General features: G+C 38.2%; 2 protein-coding genes across 12 annotated transcripts in view; both read right to left on the reverse strand.

The window, feature by feature from the left end:
* MEIKIN (meiotic kinetochore factor) overlaps positions 1 to 12,451 on the reverse strand; it is a 134,004-nt gene extending 121,553 nt beyond the window's left edge. Inside the window, exons 1-4 of the mRNA XM_070045181.1 lie at positions 10,453 to 12,451; positions 9,958 to 10,045; positions 8,199 to 8,259; positions 129 to 266 (exon numbers count right to left, since the gene is read on the reverse strand). Of these exons, the coding sequence (XP_069901282.1) occupies positions 129 to 266; positions 8,199 to 8,259; positions 9,958 to 10,045; positions 10,453 to 10,805 (640 nt within the window). The 5' untranslated portion in view covers positions 10,806 to 12,451. The remainder of the gene's footprint in view (positions 1 to 128; positions 267 to 8,198; positions 8,260 to 9,957; positions 10,046 to 10,452) is intronic.
* A 2,998-nt stretch (positions 12,452 to 15,449) lies between these two features.
* Positions 15,450 to 26,314, reverse strand: part of ACSL6 (acyl-CoA synthetase long chain family member 6) — a 66,264-nt gene continuing 55,399 nt past the window's right edge. For 10 of the 11 annotated variants that reach the window (XM_060296180.1, XM_060296178.1, XM_060296181.1 and 7 more), the window contains one exon: positions 15,450 to 18,083. In XM_060296180.1, coding sequence (XP_060152163.1) covers positions 17,946 to 18,083 — 138 coding nt within the window. In that variant the 3' untranslated portion in view covers positions 15,450 to 17,945. The remainder of the gene's footprint in view (positions 18,084 to 26,314) is intronic. The other variant, XR_009563462.1, reaches the window with a different exon arrangement.

Consider the following 26,314-nt stretch of genomic DNA (forward strand, 5'->3'; position numbering starts at 1 on the left):
TGGGCAGAAGAAGGTTTTGGTGGAAAAGAAGTATACCTCCTCAAAAGGAACATTATTCATTGCAGGATTTGTGGACAAAGGAGCAATTTCTATAGTAGAGCAACTTAAGGTTGAAATTATTTTCTCACCTAAATAATCTGATCCTCTGAAGAGTTCAGGCGATGGGAAGCTACTTAAACTCTCTTCAAAAGTCTTGTGTTCTGTATAAGAGTCTGTGATTGAGTAACTTAGAAGAGAGCTAGAAATATCATGCTGTAAACTTAGTCCTGTAGAATAAACAAACAAACAAAAAGGGTAAAATGTTTCAATAGTAAACAGATTCAAAATCCTAAGAATTCAAAGTTGTAGAAATGTACGTGCAGTTATATACTAATAATGTAAAATTACACATACAACTGAAAAGGCATACTATTGTACACAATCTTAAATTGTACTTCAATCTGAGAAAATAATTCTGTTTTTGATATGGAGAAAATGCACTATAAATCTTTTCCATTGTTTTTCAAAGTTTTATAATTTATTCCTTCCCTACTTTGGTTCAGTTATAATTCTTGGCTCAAAAATGCAAGTTTTATCAACTATACTTCAATAAAAAATAAATATAAATAAATAAAATGTATACTTAATTTTTTTTTTTTTTTTTTTTTTTGGCAGTACGTGGGCCTCTCACTGTTGTGGCCTCTCCCGCTGCGGAGCAACAGGCTCCGGATGCGCAGGCTCAACAGCCATGGCTCATGGGCCCAGCCGCTCCGTGGCATATGGGATCTTCCCAGACCGGGGCACGAACCCGTGTCCCCTGCATCGGCAGGTGGACTCTCAACCACTGCGCCACCAGGGAAGCCCTATACCTAATTTTTTAAATGCAAGTTTTATATATAAGTAACCCAATAACTGTAAGCTAACTAGCTGAGAAGAAGAAACGGTGATTCTAGTTATTCCATAAAAAACAATGAGCATAAACATAGACTCAAAGGAACACAGATCAAAGGAATTGAACAGAGAGCCCAGAAATAGACTCACACATATAAGAGTAACTGACTTTTGACCAAGATGCAAAGGCAATTCAGTGGAGAAAGGATATTCTTTTAAACAAATTATGTTGGAACTGGATATCCATATGCAAAAGCAAAACAAAACAACTTGCATTCATACCTTCCATCATATAAAAAATTAACTCTAAATGCATCATGATTCTAAATGCAAATCCTAAAACTACAAAACTTTTAGAAAAAAACAGAGGAGAAAATCTTCATGACACTGAGTTAGGCAAAGATTTCTTTGATATAACACTAAAAGGATGATTCATAAAACAACAGCAGAGATAAACTGGACTTCATCAAATTTTAAACCTTTTATTTGAAAGAGATGGTTAAGGTGAGAAGACAAGCCATAGATTAGGAGAAAACATTTGTAAATGGACTGGAATCCAAAATATAAAGAACTCCGAAAACTCAGGAATAAGAAAACAAACATCTCAGTAGGAAATTGGGGTAAGTATCTGAACAGAAAATCTCCCAGAATCAGAGGTCTTAAAGTCATCCCTGTGAGAGTAGCCTAGAATGAAAACTTTTCTAATAAATGACAGGGATAGAACTTAGTATTTATTTGAAGAACCAGAAGATTTAGTAAGGAAAGGGAAAATATACTCTGCTATAGTCAGTCAGCATTTATCAAACACTTCTAACATGATAAAACAGAGGTCAACGCTAATAGAAACTGGAGGGGTGTGGGGTAAGGGATGAAAGGAGAGCATTACTCTGAAAACCCATTATCTTCTGCCCTGCCCTATCTATACCTATCTCTGCTCATCCATTACCTACCTGATACAACTAACTCTTTATCCTTCCCATTTTGACCTCACCACACCCTTCTCTTCCACTCCAACCCCCTCCTTAAAGTTGACAATTGTTTCCTACCTGGCCACCTCCTCCAGCCACCAGTGCAACACTTAAATTGACTGACTCAAGCTACCATCCTTCACCTCCTCAGATGTCAGAGGTAAATTATGCCTCTAAGTATCTTTTGCTTCCCCTACTTCAGCTGCCCTAGAGTGTCCTTCCCTGTCCTTGCTACTTTTTACTTGTCTCACTCTGTCTTCATCCTTCTCACTGACATGTTGCTACATCTCTTGTGCCTTCCACCTCTCAAAATTCCATGAATACCACTCTCAGGAGAGCTAACCCTTCCACCAAACCCCAGAACTCAAGCCAGCCTTGGAAATTCGGAAAGCCCTGTACTCACCATCTAGGTAGTTTGGTAGAGAAAAGAATAAACAAATGTTCCTGATTATAACAGTAGAAGGTTGTTTCTGGTGTCACAAGTTAGAAATGTAAATACACTTAGAATTACATGTATATCAAATTATACCATACATTTAAAAAAGTCAAATAGTTCTACAAGGCTTTTATCAAAAACCTCTTGTTTCATAACCCCCATAATGAAACAACTGTTTTCAACCCTATTAACTCTATTGTTTCTTTTAATATCTTCCTTTATATTTTTAAATTAAATGTATTCAATGATTCTATCATTATGACTGCTTAAATATATTTAGAGCTGAGCCATGTACTATGAGCTATATTATTTATATCGCCTTTTTGCTACAAGTTTTTGTTTTTCCTTTGAGTTATTGATAACCTAATTTTTAATTAGTTTTCTAAGCACCCATTTCATCCCAACTTTTTGCAAAAGTGTAAATTTCCTCTCAAAAAATTTTTTAAATGCCACGTTATCTATCAGTTCTTTTCTTTTCTTTCCTTCCTTCCTCCTTCCCTGCCTCTCTCTCTCTCCTCCTCTTTCTTTCCTTCTTTTTGTTTTTCTCTTTTTTAAAAAAATATTGCTACTGGAGATCTCAATATACTTGCTCAAATTTGGACTGGTTATCCTCTAGACATGCTGCACACATGTATTCCCGGGATTTCCCTTTACCATGATCCTAAGAAATTCTTTCACATATTTTATGTATTAGAGCCTCTGACTTCTGGATCTCATGATTTCTTCTTTATTGATTTACTTTCTGGTTTTGCTGGAGTATCTTCTTCATTTCCTGAGAAAAGGTGCATGGAAGACCTGTCTAAAAAATTTCTTTATACTATCTTCACATTTGAGTGATTGTTTAGCTGAGTACAGAATTCTAGACCAGTATATTTTAAAAACTGATTGCATTTTTTAGTGTTTGACAGATTTAAACCTCACTGCTCCATGTTCCCCTTCTGCCCCACATCGGTACAAGCTGATAAGCCCTGGTGCTCCATCTTCTGGCAATGCCAGCCAAGTTAAAACCTCACCCCAGCCCCATCCTCTAACCACCTAAAAACCCCAACACAGTCTCCTTTCCCTGCTCTCTCAAGCCATTTTCAGTCCTGCTCAGGAGACACCCTCCTCTCTAGAAGGCTTCATCATATCAGTAATAAACCTTTCCATACCCTCCTGTTATGTGAATGGCATCATTAACCTTGAAATTGGAAAAAAATTTTGGGTGGGAATCTATCCTGTCTCTGGAAAACTGAAGGACTTCTCTCTTTATCCTGAGGATTTTTATATTACATAACGTTGTGCCTTGGTGTGGGTCTTTTTCATTCATTGTGATGGGCAGTTGGTGCGCTCTTTCAATATGTACACTCATAACCATTTTTAATTTTAGAAAAATTTCCAGTTTTATGTGTTTAATAATTAATTCCCTTTCTGTTTACTTTATAATATCTGGAACTACTATTTTTCAGATGTTAGAATGCCTAGACTCAGCTTATAATTATTTTTCTTTTTAAAATAGCAGCTTTATTGAAATACAATTCATATTCCATAAATCCCAATCTTTTAAAGTATACAATTCGGTGGTTTTCTAGTATACTCATAGAGTTGGGTCACCACTATTTCTATCTTTTATCTTCTCTTTAATGTCTGTTCAACTTTTGGAATATTTCCTTAAATTCATTACCCAATCCTTCATAGAATGTTTTCCTAATTCTATGTTACTATTTTTTAATAATTCTTTTTGTTCTCTGAACGCTCCTTTTTATAGTAGCCTGCACTTGTTTCATGGACACACTTTTTCATCATCCTGAGGATAATAATGTAAATATGGCTTAGAAGTTTTTTTCTTTGCATTGTCTCTGTCCTTCAGGTTTCTTTTTATTTGGTATCTAACTTTTATTTTAAGTATTTTCTTTAAATGCCTGGTAATTCTTGAATGTTTAAGAATGAGGCACTAGGACTCCCCTGGTGGCACAGTGGTTAAGAATCCGCCTGCCAATACAGGGGACATGGGTTTGAGCCCTGGTCTGGGAAGGTCCCACATGCCGCATAGTAATTAAGCCTGTGAGCCACAACTACTGAGCCTGCGCTCTACAGCCTATGAGCCACAACTACTGAGCCTGCATGCCACAACTACTGAAGCCCACACACCTAGAGCCAGTGCTCCACAATGAGAAGCTACCGCAATGAGAAGCTCGCGCACCGCAACGAAGAGTAGCCCCTGCTCGCCACCAACTAGAGAAAGCCCATGCGCAGCAATGAAGACCCAGTGCAGCCAAAAATAAATAAATATTTTTTTTAAAAAAAGAATGAGGCAACTAAATAGCAGTTGGAAACTCTGGATTCATAAGTGGGGTTTAGGAAGTAGTGGGCTTTACTGATGGGTATTTGGACAGGGACCAGGTCATTACTGCCAGATAATAGGTCTCTTCCAAAAGAGGAATCCTCCAGTCCCTTAACTGGGGTGTATTTTCCTGAGTGGGGGAAGGAGTCTGGGGTAAGTAAACAGACTTTAGTTAATTCCCTTCCCTCCTCCTCCCACCACCTCGCACTGCTAGTTTTCAATACAGCACCCCTGCCCTCAGCAGTACTGAGCATCCCTGTGTCCAGACACTTTGCTTCAATGTCTCTGGACTGCCATGGTGGGAAAAAGAGTAGCTGCCTGGCTACATAGTGTTGGGGAAGGGATCACAGCATCTAATTGCTACTTTTGTGTGTGTGTGTGTGGTACGCGGGCCTCTCACTGTTGTGGCCTCTCCCGTTGCGGAGCACAGGCTCCAGACACGCAGGCTCAGCGGCCATGGCTCACGGGCCCAGCCGCTCCGCGGCATGTGGGATCTTCCCAGACCGGGGCACGAACCTGTGTCCCCTGCATCGGCAGGCAGACTCTCAACCACTGTGCCACCAGGTAAGCCCATCTAATTGCTACTTTTAAGGATTTCCAAAAATCCTATTTTCAACATTAACTCTATCTATTCCTTCAGGAGTATGTGATTCCTCTAATTTCTGAAACTTCAGCTTGCCTCAGTTTGCTTCTTGGTTTGTTCTAGGTATCTAGGTTTCAGCTTTTTTTTTTTTCTGTCTGTTAGGCCTATTATAATTTATTCATCTACATTCCAGATTCCAAACTTTTGCTGATTATTTCTTGTCAGCTGAGGTCTCCTTTTCTCTATGTTGTGGATTCATGCCTTTTTTAATGCCTTTATTGGTATTTTAGTGAGGTTTCAGAAGGGAGAAGTAAACATATGTTCAATCCTTCATATTAAATATGAAATCCTGAGTTAATTTTCATCATGTTGCAAAATTACTAGATTCCAAGACAGAATTAAAACAAGTAATTATATGTTAAATAGAATTCTGTGGGCTGCTCAAAACCTAACCATTTATATTTTATTATAGTATAAAGTACTCTAGGTCTCAAATATCAATCAACAAATGAACTCAGAATACAACCAGTTTGTTAATTAGAGACAGTCTATTTTCTAACTCCTCATACCTTTCACACATCAATTTGATAAAGCTAGTAACCAAAGACATTTATCATATATTTAAACTACAATTTTAAAAAATACTGATTATGGTAAAATTGTTTATTTCCTCTAAATAGAGCAGTAAACTCATTCAACAAGCATTTCAAACTATTTTATGTCCCAAGAATGGAATAGGAAGATAAAAGATACTGCTTATTTTCAATAGCTTTAGGGCCTAGAGGAACAAAAACAATTATACTGCTGTTTTGAGTCCTATGACAGTGCCATAGAATTACCAGGATAGAACAACTCATCTAGAAAGAGAGAAGAGCAGTCAGGAGAGGCTTCCCAGTAGAGATAGCACCTGAATCTATTTTTGAAGAACTAGCAGAAGTTAACCAGGCAAAGAGGCGAGAAGAAGAAGGAGGGAAAAGCATTTGTTGAGAACCTCCCATGCTCTTTTGCACTATAGTTTAAGAAAATTCCTCTATTCTATTTTCTAGCTAGCTAATTTAATTTTCAGCTGAATACATCTCAATATTAGGTTAATTTCTTGTTTTAAAATTTGATGATATTTTTAGTTTCCAGGGACTATAATTTTTTTTATAGCAGCCTGTTATATTATGGATTCAACAGCCTCTTGTCTCTAAAGAGATATTTAAAGTTTTCTACCATTTCCCTCAGGTGTTAATTCTTTTGTTTGTTGCATTTGTGGCCTCTCTTCCATGGCACTGATTTTCTTCAAAGATTTGACTGTTTCTGATTGTTCATATCTCTATTTGAGAATCTGTTTGTATGGCACAGAGTATAAATTCTGAAACAACAACCTACCTCTGGAGATTTTAGAAGAGTGATGAGACATTCTTGGAACTTACGGTCTAGGTGGGATGTCCTCCTGTATTTTCCAGGTATTGTAGGTTACATGGGGACACTGCCCTATTTGGCTAGTATCCACACTGGAAGTCTCTTATATCAGAATTCCCACTTCAGAGAGCCATAATGTATCTTCTTCCTGGGCTTAGCAACCATAAGCATAATCTATATTTTTAACTTTTTTGCCCCTCTGCTCTCTGTATGGCAATCTGGAGTTACTTTAGACTCCCTTCTGCTTCTCACTCCAGTTCCAACATTGACCCTAAAGAGCCAAAGTGAAGACTTAGTTCACTTTGCTTGGCAGTAATTCCTAGGGTTTTGACCTGGCAGCAGGCACTGGGAGCTGCCAGTGTTTCCAGTGTAAGAAGGGGATGAGAAGGGTGACAGGTCATACAGTGCCAGAATGTAGTGCTTAATCCACCACCTTGACAACTCCTTCAGGGTCCCATCTATTACAGTGTTCTGCATTTATTGACCAAGTGTTTTGAGTTAAGTGCATCTCCAGAGCTATTCTTACCTCTGCAGTGGTTTTTCTCTGCTCTTCATTTATTCATCAGCTGGATCTCATCTGTTTTTAAGAATTCCTCAGTATTTTTGGTGTGGTAATGGCATCCTTTCTTGTTTTCAAAAATAACTTCAATTACACCAAACTTCTATCAGTAGCCCTCCATATCCAACTGCCTATTTGACATTACTACTTAGACATCTTAAACACACCCATAACTTATTAAAAAGAGAATTTATGACCTTTCCCTCGAACAAGGTTTTTTCAGTGAATGCTACCACCTTATACTCAGTTATGCAAGCCAGAAACACGTGTCATCTTTGATACCTCCGTCTTCTTCACTCTTCATTTGCCAAATTCTGTCAATTTCATTTCCTACAACAGCCATAAGATATGCCCACTTCTTTCCATTTCCAATGTCATCCCATAGTACAAAGAGCCATCATTCCTCCCCTTAACTACTGCGATAGCCTCCCAACTGGTCTATTTACATCTACTCCTACTTTTTTCCATACTGTAGCTAATACGATCATATCATTCTGTATTTAAAAAACTTCAGTGGCTTCCTGCTGCTCCAAAGATAAACATCAGTATCTTTGGCATGGCCTATAAGGCTATGCAAAGCCTCAGTTTGTCCAACCTTGTCTTATTATCACACTTCCTCCTCTCTACTTCAGCCACACTGGCCTTCTTTCAGTTCACTGAACACAAAATGCTCAGTCCCACGTTAGGGTCTTTGCACATGCTGTTCCTTCTGCCTGGATTTCTCTTTATTCACCTCTCTTTATAGTTCAGCTCTTCTTTTTTTCAGATCTCAATTAAATTGCCATTCCCTCATGGAAGTCTTCCCTAATCTCTTCAACTAAATTCAGTTACACTCAAGTTAACCTCACTTTTGTAGCACTTATCTCAATTATAATTTACTGGTGTGTGCTTGAAGGCTTTGAGGATGAAGTCTACAGCACAGGCCGAAGGATTCAACTTGGACCAGGAGAAAGACATCTCTTCCACTGAGATGGGAAGATAAGGCAGAGATACAAATGGATGCTTATATTTGTAAGAAAGCAAGTTGAAGAAGTTCACATTGCCAGTCTTACCTGATACTCGTTCACTATTTGATAAACTACGATCAACCTGGAGGTCATCTGTCACTGACTCCTATGTGAAATAAGAATTAAAGATATAACACCAATTATGAGATGGAATATTTTTATATTATAATATTATAACACATTGATTTGGTTATTTCAAAAATGCAAAACTAATATCAACTTTGTATATCAGTTTCATATGTAATACATTCTTTCAGCTTATTGATACAGATGTAGTCTTATATTTAATATTAAATCTTAAAATATAATATTATGGACATATCTAGGGAGTCAACAATATACTAGTCAACTAACTATTGTGGGATAAACCAGCAACTAGAAAATAAAGATGAATATTTTTCTGACACCGTAAGTAGGAAAGAATTTTTTCCCTCTAAATATGAAAGCAAAATAAATCAAAAGAAAATGATTGATAAATAAGTCTAAAATACCAAAAATAAAATTAAAGGCAAACAAATGTGGAAATATTTGTAACATGTGTGTGTAAAAGTACAACAATCTTCAATATATAATGAATAAGTATTTCACCAAAATATCACACAAATGGCCAATAAAATGAGAAAAAATATCAACCTTACTAGCATTCAAAGAAATGGAAAGTAAAACAACATGCTACTTTTCATCTATCAAATATCTATCTATCGATCGATAAGTAGATAGATAGATATTTTAAGTTTCAGATAAGATGGTGCCAACTGGCCAACATGAATCAAAACTTTAAATATAATCCAACCCTTGACCCACTGCAACGTATTTGTCTTAGGATATCAATCTGAGGTACACACAAAAAATTTCTGTGGTAGGATATCTACTGATATCTAAAACAGCAAAACCTTAGAAACAATCTCAATCTCCCAACCACAGAAAAATAGTTATACAAATTATAGTATACCTATGTATAAGACAAAGCACTATGCAGACACTAAAAACCATATTTTTGAAGATTACTTAATGTTAGAGGAATTTACACAATAAGATAATTTGTAAAAAAAATTTTAAAGGCACAGAAAAAAGGAATGGAAGGAAAAGTACAAAACTTAAAAGAAACTGATTAAACATTTTTTTGCATAGTCTGAATAATCTATTAGGGACACTTAACACTTAAAATCTGGGGAAAAGCCTTTTTTAAAAAAATGCCTTTTGTTAAAACTGCCCTCCGCCAAAAAACATGTCAAAGAGAAATACGCAAGCTAAAATGCTGGACTGTGACTATCCAATTTAATGCTAACGTCAGATGAGTCACAAGCAATTTTTAAAATCTGAATTTCTCTAAACTACTGCTACACATGTTTAAAATACTGTACAGAATCCACATTAAATACAGTGGATCAGGAAGTTATATAATATTCTAATGATAATGAATCCTCTGTTTCTAACTATTAATGCAAAGTCAAATGAGAAAACATGAAAATGGCTTTGAAATGTTTAAGTGCTACCAAACATTAGAGAATTACTAAGAAACACTTTATATCTGTCACACAGAAAATCAACCAGTAATGAATATTTCTTAAATTTTTGTCAAAGGAAAGAAAAAACAAAAATGCATGGCTATGAGTCTACCAGAATCATTAATTCAAGGCCCTGTCTGAAGATACAGCATCAATGTTTATAAAAACACTGGAAAGCTATGTAGTCTCTATAGAACAAAGACCATATTGTATTTTCATATAAGACCAGAGGTACATCAGGCACCACTGGTCTCTACCCTAAGCTTATCCAAGGACCATAGGAGAAACATACATACACTCAATGGAGCAATCTTCTCATCCTGGGCTTCTTCACTAGTGCTATTTTCATGCAGGCTTTTCTCTCCTGTACCTCTTAACTGAGTGCTAACAAAAAACAACACAATTAGTTTGCACCGTCTGGACTTGGCTCTCCACGTCCCTGATCACTATTCACACTGTTATAATCTGAAAAGCTCTGTGGAAACATAATTAACAAGAAGTAAGGAACACAGTAGGTGAATTGTATCAATAACCAATTGATGCCACGAATGCTTTCCCGGAGGTTTTCTCTCACTTGCTTTTAGGCAACTTGGTAAAACTTTTTTTTTTTTAATATTTTTAATATTTGACTCTTTCCTAAGTCAAATTTCTGGCTCTGTGTTCGGAGAACAGCGAAATCAGAGCACACTATTTTCTTCACTGACTCTTACAATGAGAGGCTATTAGGAGAAAATCAGGATTGAAATTTTGAGGTGGCCAGAGGCATGGGGCTGTTACTTGTGGATACGCACCTCGGTGGCCCAGAGCTGCTACCTCCCAGCCGACTCCGCTCTGATTTCTCTGTGATTCTCTGCAAACCGCGCGTTTTGCCACTTCTTTTCAGGCCTAAGAGAGGATGACATGCTTCAGGGAAAAAGCCTTGGAGGCCTGCCCGCGGGCCTCGGAGGTCCCTGGGGCTTAGGCCCAGCCCACCCCGTGTCCCACTCCGTAGGCCAGCCACACGGCGCTTACAGTGGGCAGACAGCTTCCGGCCGGGCCCTGACGGGGCCTCCGCCTTAGCCAGGGCACCTAGATCTGGCGTTGGGGTTAGGTTGAGCCTATGGCTGGCCCGCTTTTTGCGTGTACAGACCCGTAGTGACCACATTGCCACCCCACCGCCAGGCCTCGGAGGGCTCTTGGCCCTCGAAGGCCTGTCTCGTCTTCTTCCTGAGGAACCGAGCTAAGCCGGAGGGAACCAGCGTTCAGGCCTGGCCTGCGGGGCAGCCCGAGAGGAATGAAAGACGTGAGAAAAAAACAACAGGCCCACAGCGCCAACCCCCACACTGGTCTGGAAACACCGCCTCACTCCCGCCTTTTTATCTCCGAGGAGTCACGCGGTGGCTTCTGGGAAGACACGGTGAAGTGGCAGTGCCCCGCCCTCCTGGAGGCGTAGCGCCAGGGAACTTGGTGGTGGACGGGGGGCGGGGGCCTGGACCTTGGACTCTAGGCACAGGCTCCCTCGCCTCGTGCTGAAGGGAAAATTAATAGAAAAAGACTTTTCATCGTCCAGGAGGTTGTTCTTTTGTTTTGCATTTTCTCATTAGTCTGATGGGCCCAACACCTGGTACTGATGCCTGGGCCGCTCTCCTTAGCAACATTACCAGGAAGGCCATGGTAATGGAGTTTGAAGTCTCTTAGCACATGGAGTCTAGCTGGGGGTCAGCCTGACTCAGTGCAGGAAGGTCAGAGAGGAATGAAAGCACGTTATGGTGACGGGGAGTGTCCTCCTGAGTGTCCACTGGCCTTCAGCGCCTGGGGCCGCCAATTTACTGGGGGCGGGCATGGTACTTGAGAGTCTAACCAGGCATTAGAAGAGCTTAGGTTCCAGGAGGTTTCTTCTCAGGGACAAGCAGAATCCCTTAGCCCCTGCCTAGAAGCTACCTCCTGGACATCTCTGGGCAGCCTTGTGGTTAAGGTAGTGAGTTCCACAAGGGATGCCCTCCTAGTGCCCTGAGGCTCAGCTCTTTTGCTCTGCCCAAAGGAAGTAACATAGGAATGACCACTCATTCTCTCCATACACCCAGGTTGAACCATCTGGCTGCATCTGATAAACGTATTGTGCCTATAATAACCATCTTCTTATTTTAAAAAAATGTCATTTCACAACATTAAAAAATGCTGTTTGTACAGATGAAATTAGAAAAACACAAAGACTTTTTCTGTGATGCTCCAATATTGTCTGTAAATATAGCACACATATAGCCACAATATTTTCATAATAAAATCACTGAATTTTTTATTCAAAATCTGCTCATAGAAAGTCACTTATTAATAATTAAAACAATCACTAATTAATCATTAGACTTAACTTTGTAAAGAACAGAGGGTAGGCATTCTTACCTGATTAGATATAGTGCTTTGAGTCACTGAATCACTACTTACTTAGCACCTTACTCTCTGTTAGGCATTGTGGTAGGTCCTGGGGATACAGAAGTGAATTAGAAATGGTTCTTCAATCAAGGATCTCACAGTTTTTTTGCAGTATAAAGCAGTTATCGTATTTCAACATCTTCTCTTTAGTCACATCCATAATATGCTGACAGGCAGTCTCTAGTTTACAAGCCAGGTCTCCAGGCTCCCTTCTTGCCCTTTGGAGAATGTTGTGAAAAAAAAAAACTTGGAGCTCTTAAATGACCTTTGGGAGGTATAGATCCTGGGATGCCCTAGACCTAGAAATGGAAGAAACATTGAAAAAGGAAAACAGCTTAAAGCAAAAGTTGATCTGCCCTTTGGTGGCCCTATTCTCTAGAATTGTCTCTCTATACTGAATTACATTCACTGAAGTGCCATCAAGTCAAGGTTTATGGGAGTTAATTGCCTAGGGTTTCAAAACTGGAAATAACCTTTGGTGTGATTCCTTGAGCCAAAAGGGTCCTTAGAGATGATCTTGCTGTCCCCTCAATTCGAAGCTGAGCAAACCACAACGTAGGAGGCTCATTATGACAGGTGGTTGACCTAGGTGGCATGGATCTCCTGACATTTGGCTAGTGTGCTTGCCATGCTCCCACTCCTCCTAACACATGGCTGGGAAAGGGATGGGGGGAACAAGGAAAAGAGCTCGAAGCCCTAAGTAGCAAGGGGAGGGGAAGGGACTACATACAGACTTGCAATTTAAAGTTTCACCTACCCAGCCCATAAAAGGGGAATGAAATGTGTCCCCTACAAAAGGGTGAGGTAGGGCAGAGATATCTCAACTCAATCACCTGTCTCCCTCCACTCCGTCCTCAAATACACAAATGCCAGTGCAAGCATTCAGCCATGAGTATTAAACTGAACATCTTCCATTTCCCTGTTGTATTGCTTCCATATCTACACTCAGAATTCTTTCAGTGTTTCAGTTCAGTCATGTGGTTTTGACTAGATTGGAACAGTCATGGAGATGCTAACTTCCATGGGAAAAGAAAATCCAAATTTTTAATAGATTGCTGAAGAAAGCTTTTGGGAAAACCGCCAGTTCATGGGTTTAGGATTCCCTGGAGCCGAGAGGAAATCTTTCTGAATACCGTTTTCTTATCAAGTGAATCCCCCACCCCCCAACCCCAAGAGGCTTCATTTGTGGCACCATCCACAGGCTTTAGGGTCCAACTGAAAATCGGCTTATTTTTGCTTAGTTGACAGGATTGGGGAAAAAATAACAGTGATAGATGAAAAGTATCTTTACGTATTGCAGTCTTAATGCTATGCAACATATGTAAAAGGGCCAAGGGGATTATAGACATTTCTTGAGCATCCACTATGGGCCAGACCTTCTGCAGCCCCAGGCAACTCACAGTCTTAGTGAGAGTGGGGCAAAGGGACAATCAACCATGCAACCATGTGGGAAGCTTCTTAGAGAAAAAGATAGTTGAACTGAGTTTTAAGATATGAATGATAGGAATTAGGGGGATTAAAGGAAAGGGTATTCTATGAAAAGGGGACCTAAAAGCATGATGCTTTTAGGGCACTGCAAAAAGTAGTTGGTATGATTGAAGCCAATACTCTATGGAGGAAGGGCTGGAGAAGAGATGCTGGGCCTTGTGTGCTGAAGCAGGGAGTCTGAACTTTATCCTGGATACTGTGGAATAATAAGCAGGAGAGTGGCACGACCAGATTTTCAATTTAGAAAGATCCCCCTGACTGAAATGTGGATGGTGAAATTTGAGGAAGCTGGGGTGGAAACAGGAAGACTAATTTTAAAAGCAGTGTAATATTCCAGACAAGAGAAGAGAGTGGCCCCAACTACACTAAAAGCTGTGAAAATAGAGAGGAGTAGATGGTAGCAAATATATGGCAGAATCTGCATAATTTAGACATGGCAGAATGTACAATTTTAAGAAAGTGTACCGCTGTGTATGGGTAAAAGATATTATGGAAATACTGTTTAAGGACCATCATGATGGAAAATTTGAATACAATTTTTTGTTCTTTTAAAAATATAAAAATGAAGTAAATACAGGACACATTTGGTAATAGCAAATGTGCAAGGAAAAGGATAGGTTCTCTGGGGGGGCCATAAGTGTTTAGAGTTTGGGGACCCTTATAGAGGACGTAGAGTATGCTGACTAGTGATATAGCTTGATACAGTGTTTACCATAAGCACTATGATCTATGATCACCAAGTATACTAACATCAGGGGATTATGCTAAATAAATATTATAAAATAGTAATTATAAGCAACTTTGAGAAACAAAAAATCTTTATTTTTTACAAATGTTTTCATAAATGCATTTTATATTTGATATGCATGCTACTATAACAAAGCAACTAAAAATATAATTACAGTTAAAATAACTTTATGCATATTTAAAAGGTAATTTTTTAATCTCCTCAATTTTTAAAAATTGAAAGTAGAATAAGCAGTTCTTGCAAAAATATCCATTGCCCTCCATGCAATTTTTGCAATGACTTAACAAGGAAAATAAAAATAATCAGTCAAATGAATGCTTAAAAGCCACTGTCACCTCATGAAAACCTTTTGTTTGGGACCAAGTTTAGAAATGCTCGTGTTCCAGGTAGTATATATCTATTGCCTCTGGGTTATAACCATTCATGTGTTCTAACTGAAGAGTTTCTCATTAGGGCTTTGTCCTCACGTGAATGCTAATTCCATTCTTACTGCAGTTAACTGTAGATTCACAGAAAGGACTGTGTAGCATACTTGAGAGAAAATTCAGACTACCAGGATCATTTTTTCTTTTCATGTATATGCTTCCTTAAAATAGAAATAGGCAAGAAAATACAGCAACTTAGCTCATATAGTTTATCAATTTTATATATGATTTTCCATTCTTTTTTTCCTGAGATATGAAGCAAGTTTGTAAGTGGTCTGTTTTCATGCAAAAATACATTTTTCCATTCTTTACATTCATTTCACAGTATTTTGTATTCTAAGTAACTATATCACATTTGTGCTTTATACATTTGGAAAATAAAGAATAATTCATTCCCTTTACTGCAGAAAAATAAAAGATCAGAGGTTCTTTGATGGGTAATACAATCAAATTAAGTGCTGACTTCAAGTTGCTAAAACATTACTTGACTATAAAAATTGCAATGAAAAAATCCTATTTTTTCTCATGCTTGCAGTTTTACCTAAATTTAGAACGAAAGGTTGACTTACTCATGTGAGGGAGACTAGGTATGTTTATTCCTTAGACTCCTGAGTTCGTGAGTTCCTAATATGTGAAGCTAGGCCTGCACATACCTGGTCAGTTTCCTCTCTCACCTGGAGGAGAATCACAATACAAAGATGTCTTTTATGGCAAAAGGAAAAAAAAAATTGGTGTATATTCTATTTTATATCTTTATAGACAACAAGATTAGTTTGTAAAATGTAAGAATTACTAACACATTTAAATGAGAAAGAGATAAAAGGCCAAACATTTAAGAACATGTTTATGTTACGTAATTGATCTCCGTTATACCTCTAGACTTAAATCGGATCTGATGTCCACTATGAATGTAAATGTCTTAAGTACATAGCCTTTTTCTACATTGGTTAAAGAGAAATATAAACTTTTCCCCCCTCAAAATAAAGTTGGGAAATCTGAAGTAAGAAGGATTTTTTTTCCATTAACACATATTGTTTCATTTCTCCTTTATTAAAAAATTCAGTAAAGTTAAACAGTGGAAAAAATAAATGTACAAGCAATATATTTAGGGCCCACTGTTTACTGTTCTCAGCACATCTGCCAGAACCTATTTATATGCCCAAGTGTGACGATTTTCACAGGAATCAGGAAGGCGAATAGAAACATAAGATCTTTAAAGTGAGAAAGAGAAGAAATCTTAAGTTATCCATAATCAATTATCTCTAACTATTATTAGGTATAAATGTAATCAAAATAAATTTTAAATTATTTGCTTATAATTTCATTGTCTAAAATCCTTTGGAAACAAAGACAAATATGAAATTTAGTTGAGCAGAAGGACAATGGGAAAGAGGTTCATTTTCCTCAAGATGTGAAGCTACTTGCCTTTAAAATAATACAAATATCCAATTCAGGTAATGATTTTCTCTTTTAATTAGTCAAATATATATTAAATATAAAAAAATTAATGCTATGTATAATAGATGTGGCCTTGGACAGTTTTAATATTTGTTTATTTAGAAATGCCTTTAAAAATTAATGTGCACAGAACTAGGTCATCTACTAAAAGTCAAATTTATAAGTGCAAGTAGTGGGACTGCAGAGAGAATCCAGCAAAGGAATATGTAAAAGATTGGATAAATACATCAAATGAAGCTGTGGTCGTCCACTTTTGTGAAGACTGAAATATAAGTGTATAATCACTGGTGCAGATTCATCTAGTGAGCCTGTGTGATTATGCAGTTTCTAACCGACAACATTTATTGACAGTTTGGATTTGCTCCAGCGGTAAGGAGCTTCTGGACTGTGAATACTGCCCCCATCTCTGCTTTCAGAGTCCTGTCTCTACAGAAGAAAACACTTTCCTAGGGACAGTTTCTTCTGTAGATGCAGTCTGTAGCTTGGAACCTAACTGCTGTCCATGCTGGGCTTTAATTATACGACATTGTTGGCACCCAGGTGCAAGAAGTATTTAAACACATAACGCCAAGAAAGGAGGTTTTCATGGGTAAGCTTAGAAGGGTTTAGATATTCTATGCATGAAATTATTTCCCAAGGAGATATTTATCTATGATGGACGTAAACAGTTTTCTAGGGGTATTTTGAAGAGGTTCTTCAAACTTACGTTGTTGAAAAATTATTTCATTTGGAAATAACATCCCCCCCTCCCTACATCCTGCCGTGATAATCTCTTACTGGAAGAAAGTGAAGCTGTTCAGAATTATTGCCATATGGGTTTCCCAGGCCTGGCATGGACACATTGAGAATGGAAAGACTGGAAGAACCCAGCAAGGAACATCAGTACATTAATTGCTGCCCACCCTGAGAAATAATTCTGGGTTTCTTCTCCCAAGTCTTCCCTAAAGGTCCATTCATTGCAGAGCAGAGTCAAACAGACATCTTTTATAATTCATGTGGTAAGACATCCATGAATATACACATACTATCCTTGAAGTAGTTGTACATTACATTTTTTTCTAGGTAGCTCCTTAATATTTGAATGAGCTTAATAAATAAGAAAATGTATTGAAAGATCTTTGTAAAATGTTATGTAAATACATTTGTTTTAAGAATACTTGAATTTGCATTCTTCATAAATAAAAGTAAAAATTGGAGAGAAAATTTTTTCACATCAATGAGGATTGTTATGTTTAAAGAATCTGAAGTTATGTAGAATGTGAGCTATCATGTTTTGTTTCAGAATTATTCTGTATTAGTTTTAATTTTTTAAGTCTGATTTAATTGTGATTTTGACCATCAGTTATTGAATGAGGTAGTCCACATTGCCTAGATATTTGCTGTACCTGGTTACTATTCCACAAATAATTAAGTACAATATATCAGTTATGTTTTTCCTTTATGTTTAATAGAAGTTCTGTGAACACTGAGAATATATTACTTTTAGTGGTACACAGTTCTTGAGAAAAGTCTTGATTTTTACAATGCCATTTCTGATATTTTTAGCAGCTTACTACAATATCATTGTAATAAAAATAAAGTATACTCGGTGATGAGAGAGAAAATATTGTTAAAGACCTCTTGGGACAGGAAGAGGCTCAGTCATAAGGTCACGTGCTTTTCATTTTCAGCTGCATCATTCTGACACATTACTTTCAAAAAATAACTATAATATTGCTACATTGTCCATTATACTGAGAAGAACTTCCCTTGAACTTCACATGGAGATTGAGTAAAGCTCTTCTATTTGTTTTTTGAAGTACTCTCTCAGCTCAGGTCTCTTAGCCTTTAGTGTTGGTGTCAGCAAGCCATTTTGAACTGAGAACATATCAGAGTGGATGTGAATGGCTTTAACCTAAAAACCAAATGCAGAATACATCTTTATCAGGAATATAACACAGCATTCATAGCATACATGATAAAAGTAGACAGGCATATGGGAATAGAAATATTGATATAAAAACACTATGCCTATTTAAAAGTCAGAGTTATCCTAATAACATTTCAGCCTATTTGATATGTCTGAAAGCCACCTTTTTTCCTTCTTACTCCTCCATTTAGCCAGTCAACAGAAATGAGTTAGTTCCTTACTCTGTGCCAGGCACGGAGGACACAAAGGGGGATCATGAGCACCTCTGCCCTCGGGGAGTGCACACTGGAATCCAGTAGAGCAGACACACTGGGTAATTATTAGACAATGCGGTCTACACAGGATGAAGGGCACCTAACTCAGTTATGGCAGGGAAGAGAGAGGAGCAGTCAGGGAAGCCTTCTCAAATCAGGTGAGTGTTAAAGGACGAGTAAGAGTTAACCAGCAAAGGAGGAGAGGTGGGTGGAGAAGGGCATTTCCAGGCAGAGGCAACCCTATGAACAAAGCTACGGGAGTGAGAAATGGCAGAGTATGAAAAAGGAAATCCAAGTGATTTCTGTTGTAGTTACATAAAGTAGGAGGCGAAGTGGGTGAGAGATGAAGCTGAAGTGGTAGATGGGGCAGTTTATAGAGGAAAACAGTAGGAGATTTTTATACAGGGCAATGACATGGCTGAATATACAATTTATAAAGATCTCTCCAAGAGAAATGTGAAGATGGCTTTTAAGAATGTTAAGATTAGAAGCAGGGAAACCAATCAGAAGGACCTGACCAATCCACAGGAGAGAAGAAGATAAGGGCCTGCACCTACAGAAGTGGCAGAGACAGAGACAAGTAAGCAGTTCTAAGAGCGATTTAGAGATAAATGGGCAGGATGTAATAAAGAAGGAGGCAGCCTTGAGGACTTCCAGGTTTCCAGCTTGGAGGGCTGCATGGACAGTGGTGCCATTCACAGGAGAAATATAAAGTCTAGGCGGGGACATGACGAGTCTGTGTTAAAAAAAAAAGTTCTGCCAGAAAATGTGATCACATTATTGGAAGGAGGAATGGAGGGATCAGACTTAGTGTTCGTGTTGCCTATTTCCATGAGGCAGATTCCAGGCCTCCTCATGCAAAGTCTCTTTGCAAGCCTGAATGGGGGACCAGAGAGATAGATGAACTAACCTGGGAGGGCCTGGGCAGTCTCCTCCCACATGAGATTTCAGCTGAAAGGGTGACTGTCAGTTCAACCAGAATTTTATGATCTGGGCTTGAGCTGAATCCTGGAGTGACAATGTCTCTAAGAAATTGTATCCTGACTGACAACTGGGTCTATATTCAATTATTTTGTTGAGACAACAGATCCATATTATTAAATAGCAAATGAACTGCTATATATAGACTTTAAAAAATTAACTCAAAATATATGCGCTAAATACATATATATTTTCACTTGTTGTTTTGCTTAATTGGCATTTATTGAGCAACTACCATGTGTCAGGTATAGTGTAAGGCACCAGGGATACAAAGAAGAACAAGACACAATCTCTGCACACATGGAGCTTACAATCTAACGAGGGATGCTGCAGTATGATAATACTACTATAGGGACGAGCAGTTGTCAGTTGCTTTCCCAGTATCACTCCCTATCTTCCATGCTAATAAAACCCAGGTTTTGTTTGGGGCCAAAATGTTCTATGTAAAGTATGACAATCCTATGTCCTGATTTCCCAGGCTCCCTTGCAGCTAAGGTGTAGTCATAAGATCCATCTGTGGCTAGTGAGAAGGGATAGCTTTTGCTTTCCTAATAAAAGGTCCAGACATACCTATTTCTACCCACTCTCTTTTTTTCCTTCCTTGAATATGGACAATGTCCAAAGCTGTAGCAGCCACAGAAAGTGATAAGCCAACATACTAAGAAGGGAGAGTGGAAAGATAGGCAGAGCCTAGGTCTTTGAGAACCTGTACCTGCCTTGGACTGCCTATGTTCGGACTTCTTATGTGAGAACACCAAAAAAACACACCCTATGTGTTTAAGACCCTGAGGGTTTTCTTTTAGAGCTGAATGCCTTTCTGATATAGCACCTAACCCAGTCTCTGGAGCAGGATTCATTGAAAAGGGATGCTTGAGTTGAACTCTGGAGGATAAGTAGGCTTTGGCCAGATGAAGATAGCAAGGGGAAGGGAGAGGCTGTTATATGGCTCTAGGCAGAGGCAACATGTGCCAAAACACACTTGGGACATCACAAGTATAGGCTGCAGCAGGTGATACAAATAAAGAAGAAGAAAGAGATGGGGCTGGGGAGATAGGCTGGGGCCAAATTACAAAGGATCAATATGCCAAGGTAGGGATTTTGGACATAATTCTTTAAACAATTTTTAATCAGTGAGAGACAGTACTAGCATGCATCTTTGGAAAGATTACCCTGTTAAGAGAGGATTAAAATGAGGTAAAAGTGGAAGCTGGAAGACCAGCCAAAAGGCAAGATTGATGGTGATTTAGGCTATAAAGTTGGCTGTGGAGATGGAAATAGATTTGGGGAGTAGAAAGGACAGGACTTACAATTGGTTTGGGTAATTGATAGAGAAAGAGATTTTAAGACGGGCTCTAGATTTCTGCTTGAGCAGAAAAACTGGAGGAGGAGCAGAAAGATTCTTTGGAGGCAGGAAGATCAAGTATTCATGTCAAGTTTGAAATGCTTCTGAGACATCCAAGTGGTTTTTGGACATTGGATATATTAGTATTAGTATGTAGGACACAGCTTCAGCCTGGGCTTGAGAGACAGGAGTTTCTTGAGGAGTAGAAAGGAACGGGGGTGTGGGTTACAGAAGCCAGGAGAACAAGAGTGAAAGGTTACTGTGGCATGTGTTACTGTCATATGAGAATTGTTAATTAAAATCAATGGATACAATCAGGAAATGACTTATTTCAAAAATCAGTCTATGCACCACCTCACACCCATTAGGCTGGCTATTATCCAGAAAACAGAAATAACAAGTGTTGGTGAGGATATAGAGAAACTGGAATATATACCCAAAAGAATTGAAAGCAGGATCTCAAAGAGATATTTGTAAATCCATGTTCATAGCAGCGTTATTCACAATAGCTAAAACAGGGAAGCAACGCAAATGTCCATCAGCAGATGAAAGGATAGGCAAAATGTGGCATAGACATACAATGGAATATTATTTATATAAAGTAAGGAAATTCTGACACATGCTACAACATGGATGAACTTTGAGGGCGTTAGGCTAAGTGAAATAAGCCAGTCACAAAAACACAAGTACTTAGAGTAGTCAAAGTCATAGGGACAGAAAGTAAAATGGTGGTTTCTGGAGGCTGGGGGGAGGGCGGGAATTGGGAGTTATTGTTCGAGGGGTACAGAGCTTCATTCTACAAAATGAAGAGTTACAGAGATGGATGGTGGTGATGGTTGTACAACATTATGAATGTATTAATGCCACTGAACTGCACACGTAAAAAATGGTTAAGATGGTAAATTTTATGTTATGTGTATTTAACCACCAAAAATTTAAAAATTGGAAAAAATCAATGTATGCAAATAGTCGCAAAAAATTCAACATGTCAGTGATTGTTTTCCAAATCTCTGATGCTAACGGTCTAGTGTCCTGGCAGGTGGGTATTATAATATGACAAAGAAGTCTTTCCTCAGAAAATTCTCCATTGCATTCACTGATTTTTCAGATCAAAGACTCAATATACAAAGAAGACCCCTAAAACAGCTACACTTTCTACTTCTTAAAAAGTTTTTAAGAAAAATTCTGGCATTTTTTAAACCCATGCTTGTAATTTTAAAATGTGATAATTTTCAAATGAGCACAGCATTAATAAATGAGATTCATCTTTGTCTCTTTAGAAATGTGTTCAAATGAAGGATTCACTTTTGCTATAAAAAGAATAGCATTTTAAGGGATTCGTGTGTGGTGGGAAGGGGAGGACTGGACTTTAGGCTAAAATTAAAGCTGGCATTACAGGTAGCTGCCTCAACTTTACCTTACATACTGAAAGGATTTCTACTTGGATATCCAGTATAAATAACTGGAAATCTGAGGCTCTTGGCTAAAAAGAGGCATTATCGAATGTTTCAAAATTTGTTAAGGTTCTTGTAAAAAGTGTTTTGTTTGAAAATTCTCTCAACTCCAATATAAAATAAAAATTTTCTGAATTTTTTTCATGGCAAAATAAAAAAAATTAAAAAAAAAATTCTCTCAGTGTTTTTGATGCTCAAAGAAGCAAGGATTTGGTAAGGAATAGGGCTGCCAGTTTTTGTACCCTCTGGAATATACTTTTTTCCTAATTTGTTTTGATCAAACATAAATCATCCTAGGGGATCCAAAATTCACTGGAAACAGGTCCCAAGGGAGACGTTTTCAGACCATAGTGCACTGAGAGCTAGGGGTTCTGCAGTGGCCTCTGCTGGGCAGGGGTATAGAGGTGGAGATGGGCGTGAAGGTGGAGTGTAGACAGACACGGGTGGGATGAGGTGGGGGAGAGGCAAAAGTGCATTGGAGGCGGGGTGGGGGAGGGATGAGTGAGGGGGCTGGGTTGAGGGGTGGGAGGTGGAAGACAGGCTCTGGCTCAAGCCCCAAACCTACCAGAGCAGCACTGCTCTTATGTTTTGTACGTGCTCATAAGGTGCATATAAGATGTCATCTAAGTTCTGCTACTCAAGTTCAGAAATCACCATTTGATAACAAAACTAGCTAGCTTGAAGAAAATATGAACAAAATCCAAATCAAACTTAATCCTAGATACAGTGATTTAACTTAGTAATTCATGTTTACCTCCATGAAATGAAAAACTGGCAGTGCTAATATCCTTAATTTTTTTTTTAAAGTTCCTTTCTGATAGAAACAGTATCACATAAAGACTTCTGGCAAGTGTAAACGATCTATCCACCTTCTTCTGTAAATGAAATTAATAATATAATTTTATAGGAGATGCCAATGCCAAGATACAATTTCTACAAGTGTCCTGGCAGCCTGGGTTTCAGCTCATCTGCATTCCTAACAGCATGTGGAGAACATGTGTAATTGAGACAAGAGTCTATGTTCAGTACAGGGACTTGGGAGAACACCTCTGAAAATACAGCAGTGACAAGCAGAAGCTTCAAACAATACAGCACAGGGAAGATGACTCTCATAGGGAGAGCTACATACACTATTTAGATGGTAAGTAGAATGTAAAAGAAAACACTATGATCTTAGGAAGAAAGAACTGCATCTGCTGGTAGATTTTGAGTATCTGTCAAACCAGCAACCTGTAGCAGGCCTAAAGTGCTGACTGGGGCATCTGCAGTTCAATGTGGCTCTCTACAACACAGTCTCTGCCTGAGGAGAGGAAACACAATTAAATACAGTGTTGAGGGAAGCCGAGTAATATGGCACTCAGCTCACCTTTCAGCCACTTAGTGAGCAGATCAGAGTGGCACTACTGCCAGTCCCTGTTCCAGCCTGACCTACAGCCCTGGGTCTATTTAAATTCTTCCATGAAAATACCTATACAAATTGCGCCAGTGACTAAAAGTCTAATCAGTAAGTGGGAAAAAATGAGTCAAAACAGTTCTTTAACTGACCTTAACTGTGGGCCCCAAACCTATAGTTAGTTTATTTTCAGAAGTAAACCAATGGTAAAACGAATTTTCATTTTTTATAAATAATTACATATTTTCTAATAAAACCAAACTGTTGAATTATGGGGGGGGGGAAGGAACGAGAGTCTTTAGTCTCCCTTTATGCCTAACACAACATAAAACTTGTTTTCCAGTTTGCAATAAGCAAAGTTTTTGTTGAGGAAAGAAGGAAGGAGATGCTTAATGTTACCTCCCTTTCTGAAACTACACTCTTGTCACGGAAAAGTGATTCTATAGTTTTTTTTTAATTTAAAGATACTATAACATTTAAATATTATATTGGAATATAATGCCTCAAAAATGTCAATGTATGCCAACTCATTAAAGCATAGAAATTTTCATAATTCTGAAAAAAAAAACTATTTAAAATCTTTCAATGGTATTACTCTGTGAAACACTTTAACACACAATATTGCTTGTAGCTAATAAACACAGAGTGAATAATTTAGGACAAGAGAAATTTTAAAATTTTAAATTAGGGAAATGTTCAATTCATTTCTGATTTAAAGGTAAATTGATTAGGTAAGTATTCATTTCAATGACAAGAAATACAATAAAATATATTTAGCAAGGGCTTTGCAGTCCAAATTTGAAAACTGTCAAGTTTCAAAGTTCACTTTGTATTTTATACGCTTATGCAAACTAATAAGGCATAGAAATGTCAAAAAAAAAAGGTTAAATCACAGTTAAGTATGCTCAGATACTTCCCAAGAACCTACATATTTTAATTATTGATAACAGTTATTTTAAATGCTTCTTATCTACTCATTAAATCTCCATAAATTGATAATGGTTGGCCTAGTTCTAGGAATTGTCTGTTTCTGGAAATCAAATTACGTTAATTTTTCATCTAATTCAAAGTTTCATTCAGATCAATGCTGCCCAGTAAGTCTGAACTCCTAAAGCTTCTGTTGAATGATTTAAGCCTTGGGCTTGGATATCTACTGGGGGAGGAGGGGGGGTAAAAAATTAGCATTAAGCCTTAATTGATCATTCCTTTTTGAGGAAAAGGGAAAAGGACTAGCTGACAATAGATTATGGATTAACTCAAGTAATTTATGTTGAGCTTTGGAACACAACTAGGAGCACACACCAACAAAGAGGAGAATGAGAACAGAGAAAATGAAGAGGTAACAGCCTTGGCAATAAAACGCAGGCCTTTGGGATGCCACATGACTTCTCTGTATTTAAGGTTACCATGGCGAGGGCCGAATATTAGAGCAGAAACTTTGCTTAAGGCGTATGGAAAGTCAAGAATACGTCTCCTCTCAGTAAAAGCTCTGACTTGAGCAATGGTTAACACTGGAACCTTAACCAAAGGTTTCTTTTAAACATAAGCTTAAGAGTGGTAGTCTTTTCCAAGGAGAGGACTCTGTTACAATTCTCCACCTGCTCTGAGGCAGATCACGCAGCCCACATCCAGCAGGGGGCATGCAAGCCTTGGGAATCACAAGGGTATCCGCAGGATCCCCAGTGCACCCCCAGCGCCCTTACAGCCATCCATTCAGGTAATAGGGAGCCCAGATCAACCAGGTCTCCAACCACTCATTTGTGGCGCCTGCTCTACAGGATCACATCTACAGTCACACAGCTCCCCGTAATGGAAGAGCAATGAAGTCAGTTTTAGCAAATTTAGAAATTTAATTATCATGCCAGAAATGACCTTGCATTCAGAAAGATAAATATGACTTGCCTGAATGCCTCAGATTTTATAATTTTTAAAAATAAGGATTTATTCATCCAGGCCTTATTTGCCCTAAAACACACTGATGGATGAGGGTAAAGCAGTTTCTCTCAAGCTAGATTAATGTAAAGATCCATTTCAAAAGAAAAACAATTCCCTCAAACCCTGAAACTATATTTAGATTTCCTCACTTTGAAACTTAAGAAATTAAAAGTCTTAATCTGTGGAAATGTTTTCTAATTGTCAAACAACTGCTGTAAGAGTTTATATTTAAAACTGGTTTAAAAATGTTTTTAGGTTAACATCAAAATGAACATATACAAAGGGGCTTCCCTGGTGGTGCAGTAGTTGAGAATCTGCCTGCCAATGCAGGAGACACGGGTTCAAGCCCTGGTCCGGGAAGATCCCACGTGCAGTGGAGCAACTAAGCCCGTGAGCCACAACTACTGAGCCCGTGTGCCACAACTACTGAAGCCCAAGTGCCCCAGAGCCCATGCTCTGCAACAAGAGAAGCCACTGCAGTGAGAAGCCCGCGCACCACAACAAAGAGTAGCTCCCGCTCACCGCAACTAGAGAAAGCCCATGCGCAGCAACGAAGACCCAACACAGCCAAAAATAAATAAATAAAAAAATTTATATTAAAATAAAAGAACAGATAAAATTTAAACTTCTCATAAACCTTGCAGATCCTTAATACTATATTTGGGGACACTGTTGGAGAACCATTTTATGAAAAACAATTATATTAAATACATACTAAGAAATTTTTAAAAATCAGCCTATTAATATTTTTCTGTTTGAAGAATTTTTCTTTTTGAATTTGTGACTAAAGAGGATTATAAATGGCATGTGTAAGTAGGACCAAGTACGCTTATGAACTCAGTTACAAAAAAGAACCC

The sequence above is a fragment of the Globicephala melas genome, chromosome 3 (genome assembly GCF_963455315.2).
Source record: "Globicephala melas chromosome 3, mGloMel1.2, whole genome shotgun sequence".
Taxonomy (NCBI): Eukaryota; Metazoa; Chordata; class Mammalia; order Artiodactyla; family Delphinidae; genus Globicephala; species Globicephala melas.